Genomic DNA, 22,195 nt, shown 5'->3' with positions numbered 1-22,195 from the left:
TGTAAAATAATCTCCTCCTCTACCCCCCACCAAATCAGGGTATTCCATGTGAAACCTGTACAATTCAGTGACAGGACCATGGATTTACTCCCTCTTAACTCCTCACAGCACTACAAAACCATGGCAGATTTGGAGAAATCAGAATAAAGGTTTTACCACATCTCAAATGTTTATGCCATACCAACTGCAAAGTCTGTGACCATTCCACATAAAATCCACCCACACACATCTGAAAAGATCCACCTGAAATGATGATATCTGTACCTGTGCAATGGAATGCTGTGTCTGACCAGCAGAATTTTTCTCCTTCTACCACCATGAAGAATATTTCAGATCAAGCTCACTGGCATTAACAGAAAGACCATTTCATTTGGAAACTCAGGATTTCGGAGAGGCAGCAAAGACAAAACTCCCTAAACTGATTTTCACAAAGGTTTTTCTTTCCTCAATCCAAATAAAGCTAAGTTTGATCTTCTGATACAACATTCCTATGTAGGATCCAAGTTAGATATGGCTATAGCTCAACAATCATTAAGTGGGACAGATGAGAAACAGGGCAGACAGAAAAACAACAAAAAACAAATAATACAGTGGCTTAAAGCACACTTAAAGCTGTTATTTGTAATGCTAGTTCTAATTCCTGCTTATAGATATTACATTTATGAACAAATATTTAGTTAAGACTAAAAATAATTATGTTAGTTCACAGAAATTTGATGGGACCAATCAGGGAAGTGTCCAAAAATTCTTTATTTGCTTTAGCTGAGGAAAGAACCACCTTAACAACAGGGAGAATAATTCCTCCTCTCTTTCTCTCCTTTTCCAGTTTTTCATATTTGAAAACATTTTGCATACGGTCATAATTTCATAGTTCTCCTGACGCTGTGGATTTTCAGCAACAGGAAGAGAATTTCATTGTGTTTTTCAGTTTTAAAAATGTGAATACTCGAGATGGTGAAACTGGGCTGCAGAACAGCCAAGGTTTCAAAGTCATGAGGACACAACTCAGTCACATTTGTAACTATATTTCAGTACTTGTCTTACCTGAAAAAAAAAAAAAAATCAAGTACAGAAGATAGCTTTTCTCAAAAGTATTCTGAGAAATCAAACAATAAGGACCTGACCGCAGAAACAGGTGGCTCAGTGTTCAAAACGGAGTCGTACATGCAAAAACTGGAAGGGGAATAAGCTTTTCAGGTTTATTTGTCCTCTAATTTATAATCTAAAACTGCCACTTTCTGTGGTGGATGGAAAACTTTAGAAACAGCTTTAAACGTTCGTGGAATAGCACAGACTTAACAGATAACCCATTTAAATACAAGTACAGAATTGTTAGGGTTGGAAGGGACATCCAGAGATCATCTAATCCAACCCCAATTAACATAATAGTTATTTTGGTCTGAAGTAAGTCATTGCTCTTTTACACATGGACTTCCTAATTCTGTTTTTTTCAGGAACACACCCTTTTATTTTCAAAGAGGAAAGAGTGGTCTGAGAAATATTACTGAAATATTCCTGAATTACATTTAGTCAGAACATGATGAAACACTGAATAACCACCAGGATTTAAGGCAGCATTTCACTTACTTTCAGAATATTTTGATGACTATGGCAAACAAAAAACAAACAAACAAAAAAAATCCCAGCGACATTCATTTCTCCTTGACACAATTTCTTCATGCCCTCACTTAGCCATTTCACACAGCCACAGTACAGATCAGCAGCCCACAACCACCACTGCAGGGGCTCTGTTTTGCCAGAGATTCATTCCATCAAAACCCGTGGTGGATCCTCAACCTGGTGTTTGAATTCAGACTGCTAAAAATACAACAGGATGCAGAACTGTTTTAGATTTGTTGGCGCATTTCAACATCAACATGTGCAACCTAGTAAATCTGCTCTTCATTTCACATGTATAACTCACAAGTTTACAAAAGTACTCTGCCAGTACTACTGGCTTGCCCAAAGTCCTGTAAATTGATCTTACTCTGGCTTAAGGTGCAAAAAATAATCAAGTGATATGAAGAGAAGCCTGGAGAAAGAAAAATCTCTGAAGCAGATGGCAATCCTATCACTCTGAAAAATATAAAAATAAAGAATAACATACTTTTTTTTAACCTCCTAATCCTACAGAAACTCTGAACCCATTCCACAGGAGCAGCAATAACTCCTGAAACAAACCACGTATTTGCAGTGCAACTGTAACTTGTGAAACGTCTCACTGATCTAAAATGTCGTGATCCTTCCCTCAGAAAAGCTGTCTAAAGTTGCTGCACAGCGTGGCCATGATTCAGATTTGCTTCTTCCAAGGAAGAATTTGCCAAACTTTTGAAAGCTTTCCTTTTCATAGTCAACTTGAAGGTTGACCCTGTTCTAAAGAGAGTTGGGGCTTTTTGTAAACAGCAAAGACAGCAGTAGAAGCAGCAAGAGCCTGGATTTGGGTTAGGATCTGCAGCCACACCTGCTGGGATCTCACTGGGTGTCAAAACATCCAGCACGAGCAGCTGGCTCAGAATTCCTCAGCAAACCTGTGAGCCAGCCCAGTCTGAGAGCTCTGAAGCACTACAGCACCTCACTGTTAAAGGGCAGTGCGCTACCAAAATTGTCACTAGTAAAATTTTTTAACCACCTTCTTTATATACACATGAATTACAGCCTTTAAGTGCTTACTACTTGAAGCAGTTCAAGTTTCAGATCCCAAACTTCAAATGAAAGTATTCAGGTGACCACAGGGTGTGTCTACATTAGCATGTCAGCATCAGGTTTATACTTTTCAATTAAAAGTGAGTGTCACCATTTCTCACATTCCAGTTTATATTGCAGAGCCATCCCAGAACCAGATTCTTTCTTAAAGAAACTAAGGATGCACATCAAGGATGACAGAGGTGTGCAGTCCCCAGGAAAATCCCCAGAGCAGGAGTCGGATGAGGAGCAGCTGAGGGAGCTGGGGTTGTTTAGCCTGGAGAAAAGGAGGCTCCAGGGAGACCTTATCGCTCTCTACAACCACCTGAAAGGAGTTTGTGGTAAGGTGGGGGGCAGGCCTTTCTCCCAGGTAACAAGCACAGATAAGTGCAGCATTGGGATATCAGCACCGGATCCCTTTCTCTGAAGATCAGTGCCTATTGTGCACTGGAGATGCAGCCTAAAAGCGCGTTACAGCACCTGAACAAATAGGGTTTTATTGCACTGATCCCAAGCACCCACCACTTCACTTTCTTCTTCATTACCAGCTTACATTTAGCTACTCCAAGCTGGTTTTTGCTTCCTGCAACACCACAATAGCAATGGTGTGCATTTTAGAGTAGATCAAAGTAACTGCAAGTACTCATTGCTTAAAAGGATATTTGAAATGGCAGCAGCACTCTCAGAATTCTCAGTAGCATCTGTCAGCCTCTAAATTTCAATTTATAAAATGACAACACTTCCTGTAGGAGTGACAGAGGAGATTTTAGTGTGTGTTCCTCTGTGGAACAGTCCCCACACCCAGCCAGCTGCACTCCAACACAGGTCACAGGCAGACCCCTCAACTTTCAAAAATCCTGAGATCCTGACACATTGCTTGTGACAGGAGTCCTGAACAGTCTTGCTGAAGGCATATGACCATTTATGTGACAATAACTGGAGAACAAATCTTCTGCAGCTGCCCTGAGAATGCACCTTTAGCAGAGCTCAGGAAATGCAGGGCAGTGCTGCACCATCGCTGCTGCTTCAGGGTAAGGTCCAGACACACCAAGGAGGAGGCTGCCACTAACACCTCAAGTGCTGAGGTTACCAAACATTCCCGAGCAACTTCCACACTCCAGCCCCAAAGCCCAAGCAGTGGCGCTGCAGTTGATAGTCTTCAGATTGCAATCAGCCTCTTCATGAGAACTAATGGCACAGCCCTGGCCAAAGAGTGGGAGAGAGTGAGCAGTGCCCAGAGTTGGCTACCATGGCTACACTCATCATATCGTAACTCTTCCATGTGCAGATCACCGTCTGTTTATTATTTGTTTCATCCCTCTGGAAACAGAAACTACAAGAGACAAGTAGGCAGGCAGAGATGGAAAGACTGAATGATTATCTAACTTTAATTAGTACTCACAACCCACTGATCCCCAAAAGTGCTATTTCCAAATCAGGATTGCCCATTTGTTGTAGAGAGACACACTCCAAAAGCTTGCCAGCAAGTCCAAATCTCCTTCTGCCTTTTCCAGCAGGAGAAAGAGCAGTCTCTGAGAAGAACGCTCTAGTCCAACTAAGACTTCACAAAAATCCAAATTTCATTAAAAAGGAGTTCTAAAGGGAAATTCACGTTTTGCATACAACAGAAAATCTCCATATGAGCTTTGGGGAATGTCCTTGGATGCTGTATTGTACTAATCTGCCATTTATAAGGCTGAGACAGCAAATCCTGTTTGGCTACTGTGGCCAGGCAGAATGGAGAAACTCATTCAATGCCAGCATTTCATTTAGGTGAAGAGGTATTACTGAGGAGAAGAAGGCTCCTGCAGTTCAGTCTCTACAGAAGAGAAGGCCATGGGAGCAAGTGGCTAAGAGTGACTAGAGGAAATCTTTTGCCTTTTTGCCTTAGAGAGAGAGATATGGATGTGGCACCTCGTTGCCTCATATCTGCCCAGACAGTTAGTTATACAACTTGTTATTCTATGGGCTGAATTTGCTTGTTAATTCATCCATTTTTTTTGAACACCCAAACATCCTGAGGCAAGAAGTTTCACAGCTTAACCAGAAGTTTAGCAAAGGAATATATATCTACTTCTGCTTTCAAGCTGTCACTAATTAACAATGTCCTGTGTTCTTGTAATGAAAGAGAGAACAAACAGGAAATCCCTACTGGGTATCTCCACAGCACACATGATTTTTATAGGCCACATATTCCTCTTCTATCTTTTCTGCACCAGGCTGGAGTGCCTGCCATTACACATACAGGATGCAGTTCATGCCCCTGATCCTCCTCCTCGTTTCTCCTTCTGTACATTTGTGGTTGTGCTCTATCTTTCCAAGCCTAGGGCACAGCAGAACTGCAGACACCACATGCCTGTATCAAGAACACCACGCCATGACCATCTATTCTACCAGTCTCTTGTGAAGGATATGAAATATCTATCAGAAATTCAAGCAGAACACCACAATCTACCTGTCTACATGCTCATTATCACTTTCTAAAGGCTCTCAACATTTAGATTCATTTCCCTACCGTGTTCATCTGCTTATAGTTTCTATAGATTTTACTGTCATGTACAAAGTTTACCGTCCACACCTCTACAAAATCCTTATTTTGCTAAAAAGACAATGATGTCTTCACGTTTCCCATCTTCCCAGCCTCTAATGTTGGAGCAGTTCTAAAGAAAATACAGTATCACAATGAAAAATTTAACCCTTTAGGCCTTCTAGATTTCTCAGATGAATGGTGTCTAGTCCTGGCAGCACATAATGGTTAATGCCATCAACTTCCCCTGCAGTCTCCTCTCCTGATATGGTATTGAGACAATCATCACCGGCAGGAAAAAAAGGTTCCAGCACAGAAATTTCTCCAAGCTTGCTTCACTTTTCAAAATGGTTTTCCAGTTCTACTGCTCCAGCCTCATTTTTTCTGAGCATTTTTGTATACTGAGACTATTCATTATCCTGACAGACTCTTTCTTATATCAAGTCTTGCTCCAAGAACAAGCTGCTCAAAAGAGCAATGAAGAGAAAGGCAGTACTCCTGGTGCAAGTAATTCTAATGTTGTCCTGAACTGACACTAGAGGATTCCTAGCAAAGGCATGTTTTCCTGTTCATCTGAAGAGCAGGCCAGAAGCATATTCTCAAGCCAGTGGAAACCTGACTCTTTTTATGATGTATTTAACTGGCAGCTCAAAATTTTTGTGCAATGATTTAAACACAATAAAACCCAATCCAAAGAACTATAATAAAATAAAAAGACCCAATTCTGTTTATCAGACCCTTTCACAGACCTCAGGTGCCCTCTCTACTGATTGAATGCAGGATCCTCATTTCATTTTGCTTCAGGCTGCATTTGTGTGTCAATTTGGTTTTGAAGGTCAAGTTTGTTCTTCCTAAAGAGCTTGTGTGCCAATCAGCACACAGCTGATATAATGCTCAGCTTTCAAACAGCATTTTGAAATGCAAGAAGTATCAAGGAAACAGGAACTGCAGCTTTTACCAGCTCCACAGCCTGAGCAACCTTAAACTCAGGTTCACAGCAGATCCACCAAATTAATTGGGGTGATCTATTTTCTGCTACACAGTTAATAATAAGGCTCTATTTTGAGCTCAGTTGTTTACTACTGCTGATATTTAACGCTCTGGTGTCCTGGGAAAGGAGAAAGAGCAAAGAGAAATGCATCTTCAGGCATCACCAGGACAGGTTTATGTCCCATGCGGGGAGAACTGTGACAGGTCCAGCCTATAAAACAGATGATGAAAGGAGCAAAGTCTGCCAGCAAGCAGAGCCCTGTCTGTGCTGCTGTGTAGCACTGCTGGCAGTGCAGGCTGCCCAGAAAGTCTCCTCCTTTTAAGGCAGTCAATACTGTAAGAGAGTATATAAGTGTATAATATTTATATATTATTATATGGTATTTTATATATTTCTGATTTAACACATGAATCTAACCTTTTATTTTCCACTTAGCCTATTTAATGTGTTAACGACAGACATTTAGAGTTTGGTGGTGGGGTTGGGTTTTTTGCTGCTGTCATCTTTGGGGGTAGATTGTTTGTTGGTGTTTTTCTTTCCTTTGTTTTTGCTTTTTAATTCAAAATATGAGGAATCTTGTTAGTCTTTTCCCTGCTACTTTTCCCAGCCTTCCTGTCGCTTTCAAACCTGAATCTTTTCCACGTGTTTCCCACTCTGGGAAAGTTACAGACGGGCAAAGGACAATAACAACAGCTTTCCCCTTAATGCCTTTCTAAAACATGTATATCAGGAATTTAAGTGGCTTGTTTGGTTTTTTTAACAAAGTAGGATAAAAATTAAACGTAACATTTTATTAACTTTTTTGTTCAGAGAGTTGACACAGAAAATGTTTATTTTTGCTTGCTTGGCTTTTTTTGTTTTTCTTTTGGCCAGAAATCTGCTTGTTCTAAAAGTTAACTGTGGATCCAGCAACACGTCACCAGCAAAAGGCATTCTGAAGTGGAAACACTGATATTCCTCCTGTTTCCTCTCCACTACTTTTACAGTAAAAACCTCCATCAGTATTACAATCATGTAAATATTTAGAATACTACATTGTTGCCAAAATCTTCAGACATATGCTTTACAAATAATTTATAATGACAATATACAGTGAAACATTAAACTTAAAAGTTATCTTTGGATGTGTTAGACATACATTTATCTTCAAATACCTCAGATGTAATTAAGCTGAAGTTATTTACACATGAGAAAACTAAGCAGAGCTGTGTGGGAGTCAGAACTCCATTTAATGAGACAGACATAATTGTCACATCTCTCTCTGTTCCATATTGGAATTATTCTGTAAGTTCCTACAAAACAATTTACAAGCATGACAACTGTTTTTAAGTAAGAACACAGAATGCTAGAACTCCACCTTTTATAACTGCTACCGACCACAAAACACACTTCAAAAAGAAACATCATGAAAACCAACAACAATCCCATGGAACATCTCTTTTTTTGACAAAAAGAAGTTTTTGGAGAACATTCACTGGTACACTTTCAACAAGCTCTCACTGCAAAAACTGATATATACGTTGACAATGATAATAAAGATATAGTTGAGCTTAAAACATCTTGTTCTCTCCTCAGGGTGATGTTGCCTCATGTTATACAGAGTAAAAGCAAGACAGCAAGAAGTTTAGCTCATGGAAAGAAAGTGTAGAGTCCAAAGGGTGATGGCAAAGACCCTGATAAAAAACAGAGGGGGGAAAAAATTAGCTGCCAAAGTAGAATGCTGCTGCTGAACCATCAGAAGGATACGAAGTCTCTTTTTCCATAATTACAGCAAACTTTAACTTGTAACTTTACCTTTCCACAACATCCTCTCCATTCCAGCAGGTTGAGCTGTCCCTCATGACCAGGTCTCCATCGCACAGACGTTCTGCTATAGAGGCATAAAAGGTGCGGGATCGCTTCATGTAACTGATGAACTCTCTGTAACGCAGGAGGAACATATTTAACAACACAACAGGAAACTCAGCATTTAAGCCCCTGTCAACTAAACCCTCCACAAGGTTAAGACTTTAGAATTTAAGTAATCTGAATGGATTTCTATTTCTAGTGTATTTCTACCCCTATTTATCATCCAAACTGATTTAGTCCAGTGTTAACAGGCATAATTACACACACAAAGGGTGGTTTAAACACATTCTGTTAACCCATCTCAATTGAGAGTATTTCAGAATGAGAAATTACCCTCCTCCATCGCTTTAGAAGCTTCTGTTTGGTATGAGACATTAAAGATAGGGAGAACAAGATGCAGGACACAAACTGAGCTATCACAGAGCTATCTGCTTGTCTCAGAACTTCCCACTGGGAAGGCCAAAGGACTCATTTTGGTTTCCAATGTTTCAGCCTGGCAGGCCATAAGGGGACACTGCACTGAAGACGTGCCTGGGGATATGGCTGGATGAAGCTTGGCACAAAACCTGTCAGGATTTATCATTCCTTTAGGAGAAACAAGTGTTTTAAACAATGTCAAAGTCCGCTGCTAAATATCTATTCCTATACGGTTTAGGCAGTGGTCTTCTCTCCCCAAAGCTATCTTTATACTTTTTCAAGTGTTCAACCATCCCATTTATCTTGTGGGATGAAATGCCGGTCTAGATAAATTAACTGTCACACACTCCAAAGAAAATAACAGAGCAGGAAAGCTGTTATTTTAAGCAAAGAAAAAAGCAGGAATTTTTGGGCTTATTATGAGGGAATCAGCATTTCAACCTCTTGACTACCAACTTACAAATACAAGCTCTAAGTATTAACGCAGGAAAGCCAGGCCCAGCCCGAAGGCTGCTTACTTGACAGAACAGCCTGAGAGTATCAGTTCTGAAAGGCAACACAGATGCTAAAGATTTTATGGGTGCTAAACTGGCGTTTTCTTTGAAGGAGAAAAACAGCACCTTTTGACAGTCTAAAGCTTGTCTTACCCAGCTCACCCCAAGAAGTTTAAACTCCTTTGCATTCTCAGCAGAGTGAGGCTCTGACATTTCAAAGTAGCATCTTAGCAAACAGAGAATTCTGTGTCCAACTTTCAATCTTTCTGAGTAAAAATATTTACGTTTCATCAGTGTAAAACTAAACTCAGTAGGGTAGAAAATGTACAGTTTCCCAGCACCCCACAGTATAAAAGCAGCAATCAAAAGTGTGCCAACTACTAGGTTACAGCTGGAGATGAACTAACTGGAGAGACAACAAAGGATGTCACCTTGTTTTCATTCTTACCGAGAGATTTTTTTCAAACTTCTTGATTTGTCATTCTTTGAAGCTTTCAGAGGCAGAGAACTGGAATAGGCCGGGGAGAATTAGCATCAATCAGGAGAGTTGGGGAGTAGGGGAGAAGCAGGAATTCAGGCAAATGAAGAAAAGAAATGAGAAACAAAAGAGAAAAGTAAAAATTATTTGAAAGAAAAGTCATCAAGCACATGCACAGGATAATAAAAGAAAATAAATAAGGAGAAAAACTGTCATGAGATTTTCCAAAATATAGATACCATCAAAAATGTCAATGCAATATTGGGGAGGGGGGGAAAATTGCAACCAAGATTTTTTGTCCCCATCATTTTCAAATACAAGCACAATTACAAATGCAGAGCACACAGCAGAAAGCTGAAAATAAATTCAGCAGTACTTAAATTAACCATAACTGATACCAAACGGAAGAACTGCAAATACATGGAGTTGTACAAGAAAATAATGGCAGTTTAGAATGAGAACCAAGGGAAGAGAGACATAAATGTGCAGCATTCACGTTCTGATACGACAAGCAATTTACTGCCTGTTAATAAATGTGTAAGTACAGATATTTTTTTGCTGTTCTCTTCTGGTCAGATTTGCCATTTACAAACACCCAGCTTTGCAAAACAGGAGATACAGGTTTCAGGGTTATACTGGAGGAAGAACTGTGGAAATAACCCAGGCAATTATTTCGTGTAAAAGTATTTTGTGGCACCAATAAACTGAGGTCCCTTAATTAACATTAGACATTGCATCCAGCATTAACATCATGATGTAATTTTCCACTGAGATGGTTTGATAGCTCAGCCTGCTCTCACACCTGTGCTCTCCTGTGTAACGCAATGGCCAGAGCTGGAGCAATGAGTGCCTCCAAACTAGTTCCACACCGAACCCACTTCACTCTTACTGGACAGAGTGACCACTTTCAGCAGCCTCAGGACACCCAGAGGATGCAGCTTTGCCCTCACACTTTCTGAGAGCTCATAGCAGGGGTGGCCACAGGAGAGGAGGGACCTGCCCTGATCATCAGGTGAGTGGCACCTTCCATCACGGAGGCAGCGATTCCAACACAGCCACTCATAAAACAAAATGAGATTTGGTAACAGGGAAAATCTGGGCCAGCTGAAACCTCTGCCTTGTCCAGACATTAATGTGCATCTGACATTAATAATCTGTTTTGTACTAGCACTTTATTACTCAAATTTTAATAAAATCATGTGATGTCTGACCCAATAGATACTTAATTTTAAATAAAATAGATACCATCGACTTCAAATATTCCCAAAGAAACTCCTAAGTTGTTTATTTTAAGATGTATAAAAGATCTGTAAATTCACAGCAAAACACAATTACAAAGCTTGCTTCCTCCAACTAGGGACCTAATGAATTACAGTTCTTCATTAAATGTAACCTATTATATACACAGCTTTGTAACCAGTCTGTGTTTAGTGGTTTGAAATGCTTCATGGAGCAGAGACGCTAAAAGGCAGGTATTCAACTTTGCTAGGAGACTGGACCCTGACCAGAACAGTTCTTTGTGCTGAACTCAGCAATAACATTCCAATTTACTCACTGAGATTCTGTACATGCCATTTACATTCCCTGTACCATCATATGGTTTCAATTTTCTTGTCATCTCTATTACATGTTATAGTAACCTCCACATTAAAAAATGACTGCAGCAATAACGCTGCCAGTTTCACTTAATCCCTGAATACCACTGTGTAGTGCAAAAAAAATAATTACAATCAATTTGATGCTTTCCAGATTAATCAGAGGAAAAGGTTTCCAACAAGACCATGCATCATTTATTCAAGTTTCACCTTCTTTCACTATTGTCCCTGACACTCAGTGATGCGTAACAAAAAAATATGTAGGAATGGAATGCAGAATAAAATAAAGAGAGATGGGAAATGTTCCAGGAACCCACGAGAGTAAGAGGAGAAGAAAAGGGTTCAACTACTGCAAAAGAGGATCCAGTTGGTCTGTGCCCTCAGGGACTATGCAGGACCTCCATGTGCAGACAGCAGAGGGTGAGGAGGGCTGGCTGCGGCCAGACCCGAAACACCTTCCCCCAGGAATGACATCAGGCCAAGAGATGTCATTGAACAATCTCACTTCTCAGCTGCATGAGCAGCCCTGGCTCTGCTGAGCTGCTGAAACCAGGCTTCTCAAATTCTTTGGAAAAGGAGTTTGATTTCATAACTGGCCTGGCAAAGACTCATTAGCTTTGGAGCAAATATCCATCTGTAGGTATAAGCTGTCTGGCACTGGGTTTTTAAGGGCATCTCTGACCAGGTTCTATAGGGGAGATGAGAGGCCACGTGACTCTGGTTTCTCCCACAGACGTGCCAACCAGTTGAGTTCTCTTTGAGTTCAGGAACATTTTGACACATTAAGGGCATGAGCCATGGCTTTTGTGTCTATTTGGAGAGTGCTGGCTCATTCCTTCTCTTTTTCTTTCCTTTTTTTAAAAGGCTGGAGTCATGTTCCATTTTCCCCTTGAATTAAGGATCATTTGGAGGGATGTCTATTATATAGACTGACAGACAGATTCAGCAGAACCAGTTCCCTGTGTGACCTTGTACCTCAACTGACAGACAGCTGACATTGTTGCTCTTCATTTCTTAAAATCAGCACAAACAATAGCATCTAAAAAGATTCACGTAATTACTCTCATAATCTGGTCCCCCCGTATCAGTTCTCTGTCACTCTAAGTGCATTCTATATAACCCACTACAGGAATGACTTCACCCATGTATTATAATATTTTATTACCTTAAATTGCTTTTTATTGATATCATATGGGATTAAATGATAGAGAATGAACAACACAGTGATGCTGCCAATCACTGCATCTTTCACTCTATTTATGGTTTCACAATTGTTTCCAAGAAGCAAAGTACAAGCTTCAGGCCATGTGTTTTATAGGATGTTGTGGAGAATATTTTCAATTTTTCCACTTCTCACTATTTATGGCATGGTTCCATCATTCATTTTTAGTGCACAGGCTCCCCACAATACCTATCAACACTGTATTTCAGCAATTTTTCATGCTAATTATGTAAGCATGGCCTTAGTTTAGATTTTTTTGATAAATTAATTTTCAGTGTGCAGACCAATTTTGGAAAATTGTCTAATTTACAGTGCATTAGTTTATTTTCTTTTCCATCTACAAGTCTTACAGTTTAAAAGGTCACTATCCAAATAATTCTATATGGTCGGGAAGGGGAGGGAGCAGATCCTCAGGTGAGAAAGAATGGCTGTCATGCCATGAAAGACATAAAGGTCACCTGTTGATAGGTTGGCAATTCTGCCTTTTTGGTTGCTAGTGTTCGAGTCCCAGTGAAGTCCATGAGCTACACAGAAGATGGTCTAGGGCTCTGTGTTTTTAAAAGTGTGCTTTATAAATTGTACTACAACTGTTCCTCGGATTTTTACTGCTGAATTGATTGATATAATTTCTTTAATGCTCTTTTCTCTGATTTGCTTGGTAAAAATGGATTAGCTCCAACCAGTAGCATAAACTGTTAGGTTTGGGTTTTAAATTACAGAGGGATAAAATTACCACTATCACACAAAAAACTTGCCCTGCTGCTATTACTTTTATCTTTTAAAGCAGTGTTTGTTCCATTCATGCGAGCTAAGATGAGAATTAAAGTAGAAATGGATAAAAATCTCATCTTCACAACTCAAAGTCCAGAATCCAGGCAATGGAAATTTTAATATTGCTGTCTATCATCCATTTATCCAACATACAGAGATACACATGGACTCCCTGGGCAGATTAGACACTGTTCCTGGATAGAGGTGTAAGCCCAGCAGGATTCCATTCACTTGGCTGTAGTTGTTCCAGCTCAATACTGCTGTTACAGAGGACAATATGTTAGCCAGAAAGAGGTCACTTTGATTTTATGACAGTTAGCTCTGCTATCCACTCATGTATCATGAGTGAGATTGCAAAGTCATCCCTCCCTTTCCACTTACAATTTACAGAAAACCAATTCAGGAGCTACATGAGGTAAAGTGAAAGAAAAACTTAGGAGATCTGAGAGCAGGGATACTCTTGCCTGGGCCAGTGTCTGTAGTTCAGCTGTCTACTGTCTCAACAGAAACCAAGACGGACACAACAAGCCCAAACAAATGTTCCAGCTCTTTCTCTGCTATGTACCAAATCAAGGACATTCCAAGGGATCTTACTACTCCTCCCCAGTACAGTGAAATCAGGGACCGACTGGACTGATTTGGTGTCAGGGCAGTGAATCTTTCACTCCTTCTTCCCTCACACTTCTGTCCCTGGATAAGCTCAAGTCCCTGAAGATCTGGGCAGTTGTATTTTAAGTAGTTTAGACTCAACTGCGGAAATTGGTTTCCTCAGACTTTGGTGAAGAGAAACTTTCACTGAAAGTTTCTGGAAATAATGAACACCTTGGTGTTAAGCGACGATATCAAGTCTGGCCTGTGAAAAGCTTTTCTTGGAGAGACCCACAATATAACACCACAAAATCATCCCTATGAATATCCATGATGGCAATGGTTGGAGAGCACACACAGACAAGGTGACAGAGCCATGGCTCTGGTTTGAAAATTACAGTGCAAGGAACCAATAGCACAAACTGGGAGGCAGAGAGTTTGTTTCAAAGCAACTGTAGCTCGGGGTTACCTTCTTTTATTGTTCAGGTTGGCATGAGCCATCACGAACGTCTGGGCTTCAGTCACTTCCTTCACTGGCACTATATTGGCTGAGGACAAGTTCCCTTCTTGTTGTCTGGGCTGCCCACACACTTTATCAACCTGTATGAAAGGAAGGGAAAATGGGGTGTGAATGGAGAGGCTGATTTACAATTGCCCAAAAGTCTCCTTGTTCCTTATGGTCTATGTTATTGCAAGAGAAGTTGTCTGGGTGAGAGAAAGAAAGGATAGAAAGGATTTTTCTTTCCAGGAGACCTGGAAACTAGTTCCCTGCACAAGAACAAGCAAATAACAAGACACCAGACAGTCATCAATCATGGATTTGTCAGTGGCTACTGGATATAGGACACTTGGAAACAGGCTGAAGTAGTGACTGATGGAAGTGTTGGCAAACCAAACTTCTATTTATTTATTTAGAAACACACCTGGAGTTTGAAGCTACAAGGATTTTGGTGGGACATCTGCCCCATATATAGAGAGTAGAGTCTATCTTATATTTGAAGTGGCCTGTAATCAGAAGACAAGCAATTCTTCCAGTCTTTAACCAGATATTGTAACATCACTCTGCCATTTGCCCTCATTGCCCTTCCTGAAGCCCCTCATTAGGGATTTAATACTAGTCCAGCAGAAAGCAAACCTATGTCTATCCTTTATGCACTGGATAAAGGATACGGTGGATCTGACACTTGCTCATGCATCCAGACATATTTATTTGCTGTAACAGCTTTAAGTGACAATAGTGGGATGACTGTCTTCCCTTTCTAAGCCACATATGAGTGGTCTGTAATGTTTTCACCTACACTTAAATCCTCAAGCAAACATGAAAAGACTACAATGGAAATCCTTCTGTGGGCATGGTACTACCAGAGACCCGAATCACACAGAATCCATCATCCCACATAACCCTGTATTTGGTATCCCTTCTTCAGTTTTCCATTATAACCAGGGCAAAATGGATTCTTGCTGATCTGTGCACTTTCCTGCATCTCTAGAACCCTTACTGAGTCACAGCTTCCCATCTGCTGAACATTTCAGACCACAGAGGGCTTCAAATAATTTTCTCAGTCCCTTTGCACCACTATGATACATATGTCAGCACAAGTACAGGACAATTTTCTCTGCCTTAGCTAGTTTCCTCCAGGAAAACTACTGCTATGTAAAGCTAAGGCATCTTCCTCCAAAAAAACAGGCCAATGGAATGTGAAAAGTTGGAAGCGGTACGGGCATGACAGTCAATGTTGTATGAGTTATAGCCTGGTCCAGTATAATATGCTGAGAAGAACCTAAAACTGTAGCAATTGAATGGGAACATACTGGATTAATCCTGACATATCTCCAGCAGCCAGATGCCTCACTCAACACCACGCATTGTGTATATTGTTCTGGTCTCACCAGGGACTAGCACAGCACTGGTTTAAAATACAACTCTGTGAAATAAAATAGTCTACTTCAGTCCCTTCTAAACTTCTGAGAAGAAAAAAACCCACACTCTATGCAAATGAAAATATTAAACAAAAAAGCCTTTTGAACCCTTTAGAGCTGGACAGAGGGTATAACACAGCTGGACCACATTCCTGCACAGGAGGCTTTCTCCCCTATGCCTCAGGCTTCCCAGGTCTCCTACAGCAACACAGACCCAAATTCCCACTGTAGGTTTCTGCAAAAAACATCTTAGATTACATTATGTCACTAAAGTTCATGTCTTCAAACTACATACACCTCAAACCTTGTCACTGTGGACTTAAGACAGTTTTAACCAACTAACACCAGAGTGGTTTGGGAAAGCAATGCGGTTCTCATACACATAAGTGATGAAGAACTCCCAGGTTTTTTGTTTTTCCTGAGAGAAGTTTCAAAGATATTTAAGTCATCATTTCTGTCGTGAAGTTAAAACATCCAAATGAAAACACTAATTTTGTTTTGATTTGTATTTTGATACTACAGAAATAAAATTACTTTTTAAATTGCACAGGTCTCAGTATTTTACATGCCAAACCTATGGTTTTCCTTTTAAGCAGTAATAACAGTTTCCTGCATATCAAACAAAACCACAGCATTTTAAAGAAAACAATTTCTCCATGGAAAAATTTAACTAGTCCTACTCCTTATTAAAAATAATTTGATAAATGAAAAGACAAATAGCATTCACACTTTTTTGTCACACAGGCCTTGCAGTGCCCCTCTTCTCAGTTCAGCTCCCCAGGCTGGTCCCTCCTGGGCCACAAGGGGCTGGGCAGTTCCCACAGCCCCAGGCTGCAGATTTTTAATTAATTAAACAGAAACCTGACTGTTTAAATATTTTTTTTCATGTAGATTAATTTTCACAACTCACCAAATTGAGTATTTTTCTGCAAAATAAAACAACAGAAAAGGCTGAATTTTATTAGCTCGTTTTGGCAGTCACAAAGTTGATGGCATGAATGAGAACACTTAGGTACAGAAAACTATCTTAAACTTCCAGCTAGGACATTTATGAAAAATGAGTTAATGTTGTATAAATTGAAAAGCATAAGGCATGCCAGAAAAAAAAAAGGTGCTTTCTGGAACTGCAACATCTGGAATCTACTGCCACAAATTACCTGTGTTTTAACAACAGTAGGGAACACAGAGAGTTTTTCCCTCCCATCCTAAGGGCACCAGAAAACTGCACTATCAGTTTAACTTGGAGCTCATCAATCAAGTCTCACGACCCAGAGGAAAAATAGTGCTGCTAAAAATCGTGACTGAAATTTTTAAGCTCCATTGCTGAATTCAAGTTCTAGTACTCAGAATAATCAGGAATTAATGTAAACAATGACTGAGCCCATTTCTGTGATTTTTAAACTTAAAAATAAGTCTGCCAATCTACAAACTGCCAGAAAATCATCCCTCATCAATAAAAACACGACTAAGGTCATCCCTCTTGTTTCCTCCACGATATTTAAGCAAGTCTGTCTTCTAACAGGGAACATCTACAGCTAAAAACTGCTCATACCTTGTTGTCTTCTGAATTATCAATCATGTTTCATAATTCCATACATTTTTCTTCCCATTAAAGCTTTTTTTACTTATACACCAATGATTCCTCTGAAATATCCACCTAACCATAGCTACATTTTTTCTGCCGTGAACTTTTGTTGGTAATGAAATATGGAGTCATATATATATATGGATTATCTGACCTCTTACTATTTGTTATTTGAAAGAATGACTATTTACAATTATTACAGAGGCTTAACAAAACAAATTGAAAAATTCTCACCCCAAATCTTTCTGAACTATTACAGCTCAACTAACCTTAAACACTGAGGTCATATTTAATATACCAAATACAATCAAACATTGGAAAAATGTCATGCCCTTCTGGATACCAAGCGAATCTTAGCTTTTCAAAGCAGGAGACCTTTTCACTAGTTTAAAACAGTAATTTTCATTGATTTCGTAATGGGAAGCTTAGTATTTTAAAATATAAGATTTTTCTAGTGACTGGGCTTTGAGTTATCAAAATGCTGACAAGTTTTCCTGCAGACTTCTGCTCCCCTGATCTCTAACCTGGTGTGGGGTGAACAGCTCTGACAAACGACCCCCTTCAGCCCCAATTCCAGCTCAGCTGTACCCACACCACACCTGCTACATGGGCATTTTCAACCAGAACTGCATTTTTCTGGTTCCAACTGCCGAGCTTGAAGTGAGGGAAGCAAAATCACTGAGTTATAGGGAAATCAGGTGGGAGTTTTCAGACTTGCACGTTCACCAGATCTCATATCCTCTGCGTCGGACATGCCCTCGTCACTTGATTACTGATGGCACAAGAAACCGAACATTTTATGTTCACAAAGCCATCAACAAAAGTTGAGAATATTGTTGCAAAATGCTCATTTCCAACGCTCAAGAGATCAGTAAGAGTACATTAGATAAATGCAAACTAGGGCTCATTTCTCATTGCCACTCTATATTTTATTGAACAGAATCTTGCCCTCAATGAAGAGGCAATAAAGACAGAGTAAGATCACTAGAAGAGAGCAAATAACCTCCAATTTTGCCCTAGGTTAAATATTCTCTCTCTTATGGAATATGTTTCCTATTACCAGCATTTTGCTGGTAGCAGAGTTCAGCAATACATAAACAAACTCTGGGATTACTAGTTCACTTTCCTACAGGAATATGTTGGCTTTTACTTGGGAGGGGAGCATTCTCCTCTCTCTCATCTTGGACCTACTGAATAGTTTAATGTAAATTAATTTCCTACAAATCTTTTGAAAACTGGCAGTTAGAGAAGTTGACCCTTACTAGATATTAGAGATTCCTCCAAGGAGAGCAGTATTATGAATTCCTCAGGGGCAGAAAAAACTTCTGTCAGACTTGACACTTAGACATCAAAGAATTCAGCCACAGAATTTAAATCCATAAAAAATAAGGCTCTGAGTATTGTCTGCCACTTTTGGAAATACCTAGGTTGTAATCAAGTGATTTGAATTACAGTAATATTTTGAAGTAGAGTTTTTGAATCAAGATACAAATGTGCCAGAAATAAAACAGTCCTGTAAAAGCAAGAGCTCACATTCTGAGCAAACAACAAGAAACTACAGGCATACGCTGAAAAATAATGCACACATACAAAGAGATTAAGATACCTATTTTTATGACATTTTTATCAAACTACTGGGCTCCTGTTACTCTATAGTGATGCCAGCTCACACAAGCTTCGAGTCAAAAAGGGACAGGTTGCAAGCACAGGAGTTATAGAAGTTATAGAATAACTTACACAGCTGCAATCAACTTCCTCTTACATATTTCTAAAGCCTCAAGCTGAGGAATTACAAAGCCAAGAAGTACTCCTGCATGCCCTTATGAAAAGTGTTACTTTAAAATTCTGTTCATCTATTCCACAATTCGTCTTTCCTCCTTTTTAACTAATTAGGTCAGGTTTCCAGGCTACTAGATATACTGAGAAAGATGAGTGTTCCAAAAGTGGAGCAGCAGTAGGATTCTGCAAACAGCCCTGAAATTAGTTTATGAAAGGGGAAAGTAAGTGCTTTGTTAGGAATTTTTGGGCATGAGGAAATCCACATTGTTTTTTATCTTTTTGTCTTTTGTCTGTGGCAGAAGAGACGTCTTTTCCATCCTTTCAGGCACCAGCACTGGGCACGCAGAGTGGTCAAATTGTGCAGAGCTACAAATTCTATAAGGCCTTCTCCCATATTATAAATGCAAATAATGAGAAATGAGAATGTGGGGCCTTATGAAAGAGCCATTAAGAAAGAAGAGTTAGATAACCTGTCCTGGGCATGCCACAAATATGCCTCTGAATGCACACACACAGGGTTTTGTCACAGGGAGAGTAGTTGAGGATTTCTGGAGAAACCTAAAATACCTTACATGATCTCAGGCATTTCAATAATTTTTACACAGCTTATATCTAACAAATTTTCACCACAAATTACAATGATATTTTCAGCTCTCACTAGCTTTTAAAATTGCATACACTGGTCAGGATATCAAACTATTCGCAGCTAATCTCCACATCTAAAGTATTTTAAGCATATATAAGTCAATATCTTTGTCTCTTTTGTTAGGATTTTTCAAAATATTTATGTTCAAATTGTATATATATTTACCCAGCTGAAAAGAGAAATGGAAATTATTTATAAACCCAAAGCAAAATATCAACAGCACCTGACAGGTCAAATGACAGCTCCCCTCCTCCACAAACTCCTCAAGATTCAGGAATAATCTTTCCTGGACTTTGTTACATTTGTCCTTAGATATTGACAACCTAGAAAGGTTAAGCTCAATTTTATAATTAATTACAATAATCTAGAATGAAAAGAAAATTCCATTGGGAATCAATCCAAGTGAGCTACTTTAAGAGCTCTCAGAAAAATTAGGTAACTTTAAAGATAACATAAGAAGAAAAATCAATTAAAAGATTTTATTTAAATCTCCTTTTGATCACTTCTCAAATTAATTACAGTATATCAAAATGGTATTGCCTGTGATGTGTTTATTATTTATACACATTCTTAAGAGAAAGCAATTATCAAAATATTACTGGAATTTCTTTTATCACTGCAAGCTTAAAATGGAACTAAGAAAAACCCTTCACAGTTTGTTCTACCAAGGTTCAATAACCAAGTACAAAAAGTAGCAAAGATCACACATCTGACAAACACATATATATATGCACACACATATATTTATTAAAAGAAAAACACTCCTCTCCTTTCAGGGCTCCCCTAGTCTGCCAGTGCTGCACAGAATGGACCATCCCGCTGCAGCGATCCCTGATGGCAGAACTCCCTGGCACAGCCTGGTTCTCACTGCAACGGTGGCACCGCCACCATCACCAGCTGTCCCTCCCAGCACTAAGGGCTGGCGTTGCCACCTCCACTGGCAGGACCCACGGGGACACTCCTTGGCCCTTGCAGGCCAAGTGTCACTATGAGGAGCCAGCCAGGCTACTCAGGCTCATTTTGCGCTGGCCCGTGGAGTCAGAGCTCCAGCACTGCCTGTGAGGAGGGTGGTACCTCCACCAGCAGGGACTGACCAGCAGCAGGGATCATACCCATGTTTCAGGCAGGCCACCACAGGCACAGGCAACTCTGGAGAAGAACATCCTTCCTTAGGCTCAGGTATCTCCTGAGAAGCCTTCAGTCCAAAAACGAGCGTCACTCTTCAATTTGCTTTCCGCCAGATTGGAAGACATTCACCTCAGGCACTACGGATCAGCCACGCTGCTCTCAACCTAACCTCACCATTGTTGCAGTGTTCCTTACTTCTTGATGGTGCCCAAGAGCTCTCTAAGACAAGATCTCTTCCCAGGACCTTTTTCACTAAATGCAGACCTAGTTTGATCACCACCACAACACAGTCCCACTGGTTTCAGTTGCCCAGCAGAAGAATACACAAGATGACAGTGACATAATCAATCAACACACAAGACAGGCTACTGAAAGAGGGAGTGTTTCTCCCCGTTAACACCCTCTCCTTTTGGGGTTGCCAAAGACGACTGGGTGTGACAGACCATTAGTCCAACCCATCTGGAGTTTAACATTCCTCTGTACATAGTTACTGCAATCATAATTGCACCAGAACTGCAGGAATGATTGTGAATAACTGGCCAAGTTGACTGCAGACACTCATTTTTCATATATGCACAAATAATAATTTTCAATGAATTACTAGGAACCTGATCCAGACCTGAACCATGGATAACTTAGTCACATAATTTCCTGAACATGCAATTCAGCTTCATTTTCAGTTTAACACACTTTCGTAGGTGGGCATCACTACTCAGGTATTTAGGTACAAGCCCAAAAAACAAAACGAACATCCTAACAGGCCTTTTGAGATATCCCTTCTAAACACAGCTTTCAACTGAAGTGTTTTGTCTGCAGGCTCTGTATAATGCAAGCAGAATTGTTTCTTAGCAGTTTTCATGGGGCTGGCATTACGCAGTATATCCAACAGAAAGCAAGGAACAGCAATCCAGAACATGATCGATTTTTGCTTGCTCCATGACTAACACTGATTTGTTGTCTGTAAAATATTCCATTACTTAGATATCTAATTATGCAACTAATATATCTATTATAACTGTTTGTACTAGAGGCTCCCAGACAATTTGAAATGCCTCTCAAAACCACTGTGTATTCAGTGTGGGTGTCTTCCTATACACCGTGTATTCCTCTGCAGGGTGCTTGAAAGCAGGGTTGCATGAGCTGGGGACAAGCTCCAGGATGGGGAAGGGACTAGGAGAATGTCCACAAAGAAGAGAAGGGTCCTCAGGCTCACAGGTTTGACGACTCCAGGTCAAAATTTCCCTTTTCTCTGCAGGAAGATACATCCCAAGAACCAAGTTTCAGGACAAACAAATGGAGGAAATATTCTCCACGGAAAAAAGTTTACTCCAAATCTCTGAGAAAGACTGCTACTGTTACTTTAAACTGACATCTAGGTATGTTCAGGGGGATGATTACATATGTTATATAACATATATGTTATTAAATATATATATATACATATTTATATATATAAGGGAAGACAGCATCCCTGTTAGGGATGGCTAATGCTGCAAATGTAAGCCAGATTTTAAGATACATGAA

General features: G+C 39.9%; 1 protein-coding gene across 4 annotated transcripts in view; it reads right to left on the bottom strand.

The window, feature by feature from the left end:
• The window catches only part of LOC108507271 (glypican-5-like), a 412,210-nt gene that overhangs the window by 235,868 nt on the left and 154,147 nt on the right, over window positions 1-22,195 (bottom strand). For 3 of the 4 annotated variants that reach the window (XM_017835098.1, XM_017835095.1, XM_017835097.1), the window contains exons 4-6: window positions 14,083-14,213; window positions 9,408-9,467; window positions 7,995-8,120 (exon numbers count right to left, since the gene is read on the bottom strand). In XM_017835098.1, the coding sequence (XP_017690587.1) occupies window positions 7,995-8,120; window positions 9,408-9,467; window positions 14,083-14,213 (317 nt within the window). The remainder of the gene's footprint in view (window positions 1-7,994; window positions 8,121-9,407; window positions 9,468-14,082; window positions 14,214-22,195) is intronic. The other variant, XM_017835096.1, reaches the window with a different exon arrangement.

This window comes from Lepidothrix coronata, unplaced genomic scaffold (genome assembly GCF_001604755.1).
Source record: "Lepidothrix coronata isolate B3197 unplaced genomic scaffold, Lepidothrix_coronata-1.0 Scaffold248, whole genome shotgun sequence".
In the NCBI taxonomy this organism is placed as follows: domain Eukaryota; kingdom Metazoa; phylum Chordata; class Aves; order Passeriformes; family Pipridae; genus Lepidothrix; species Lepidothrix coronata.
This window is presented reverse-complemented; position numbering and strand designations above follow the sequence as displayed.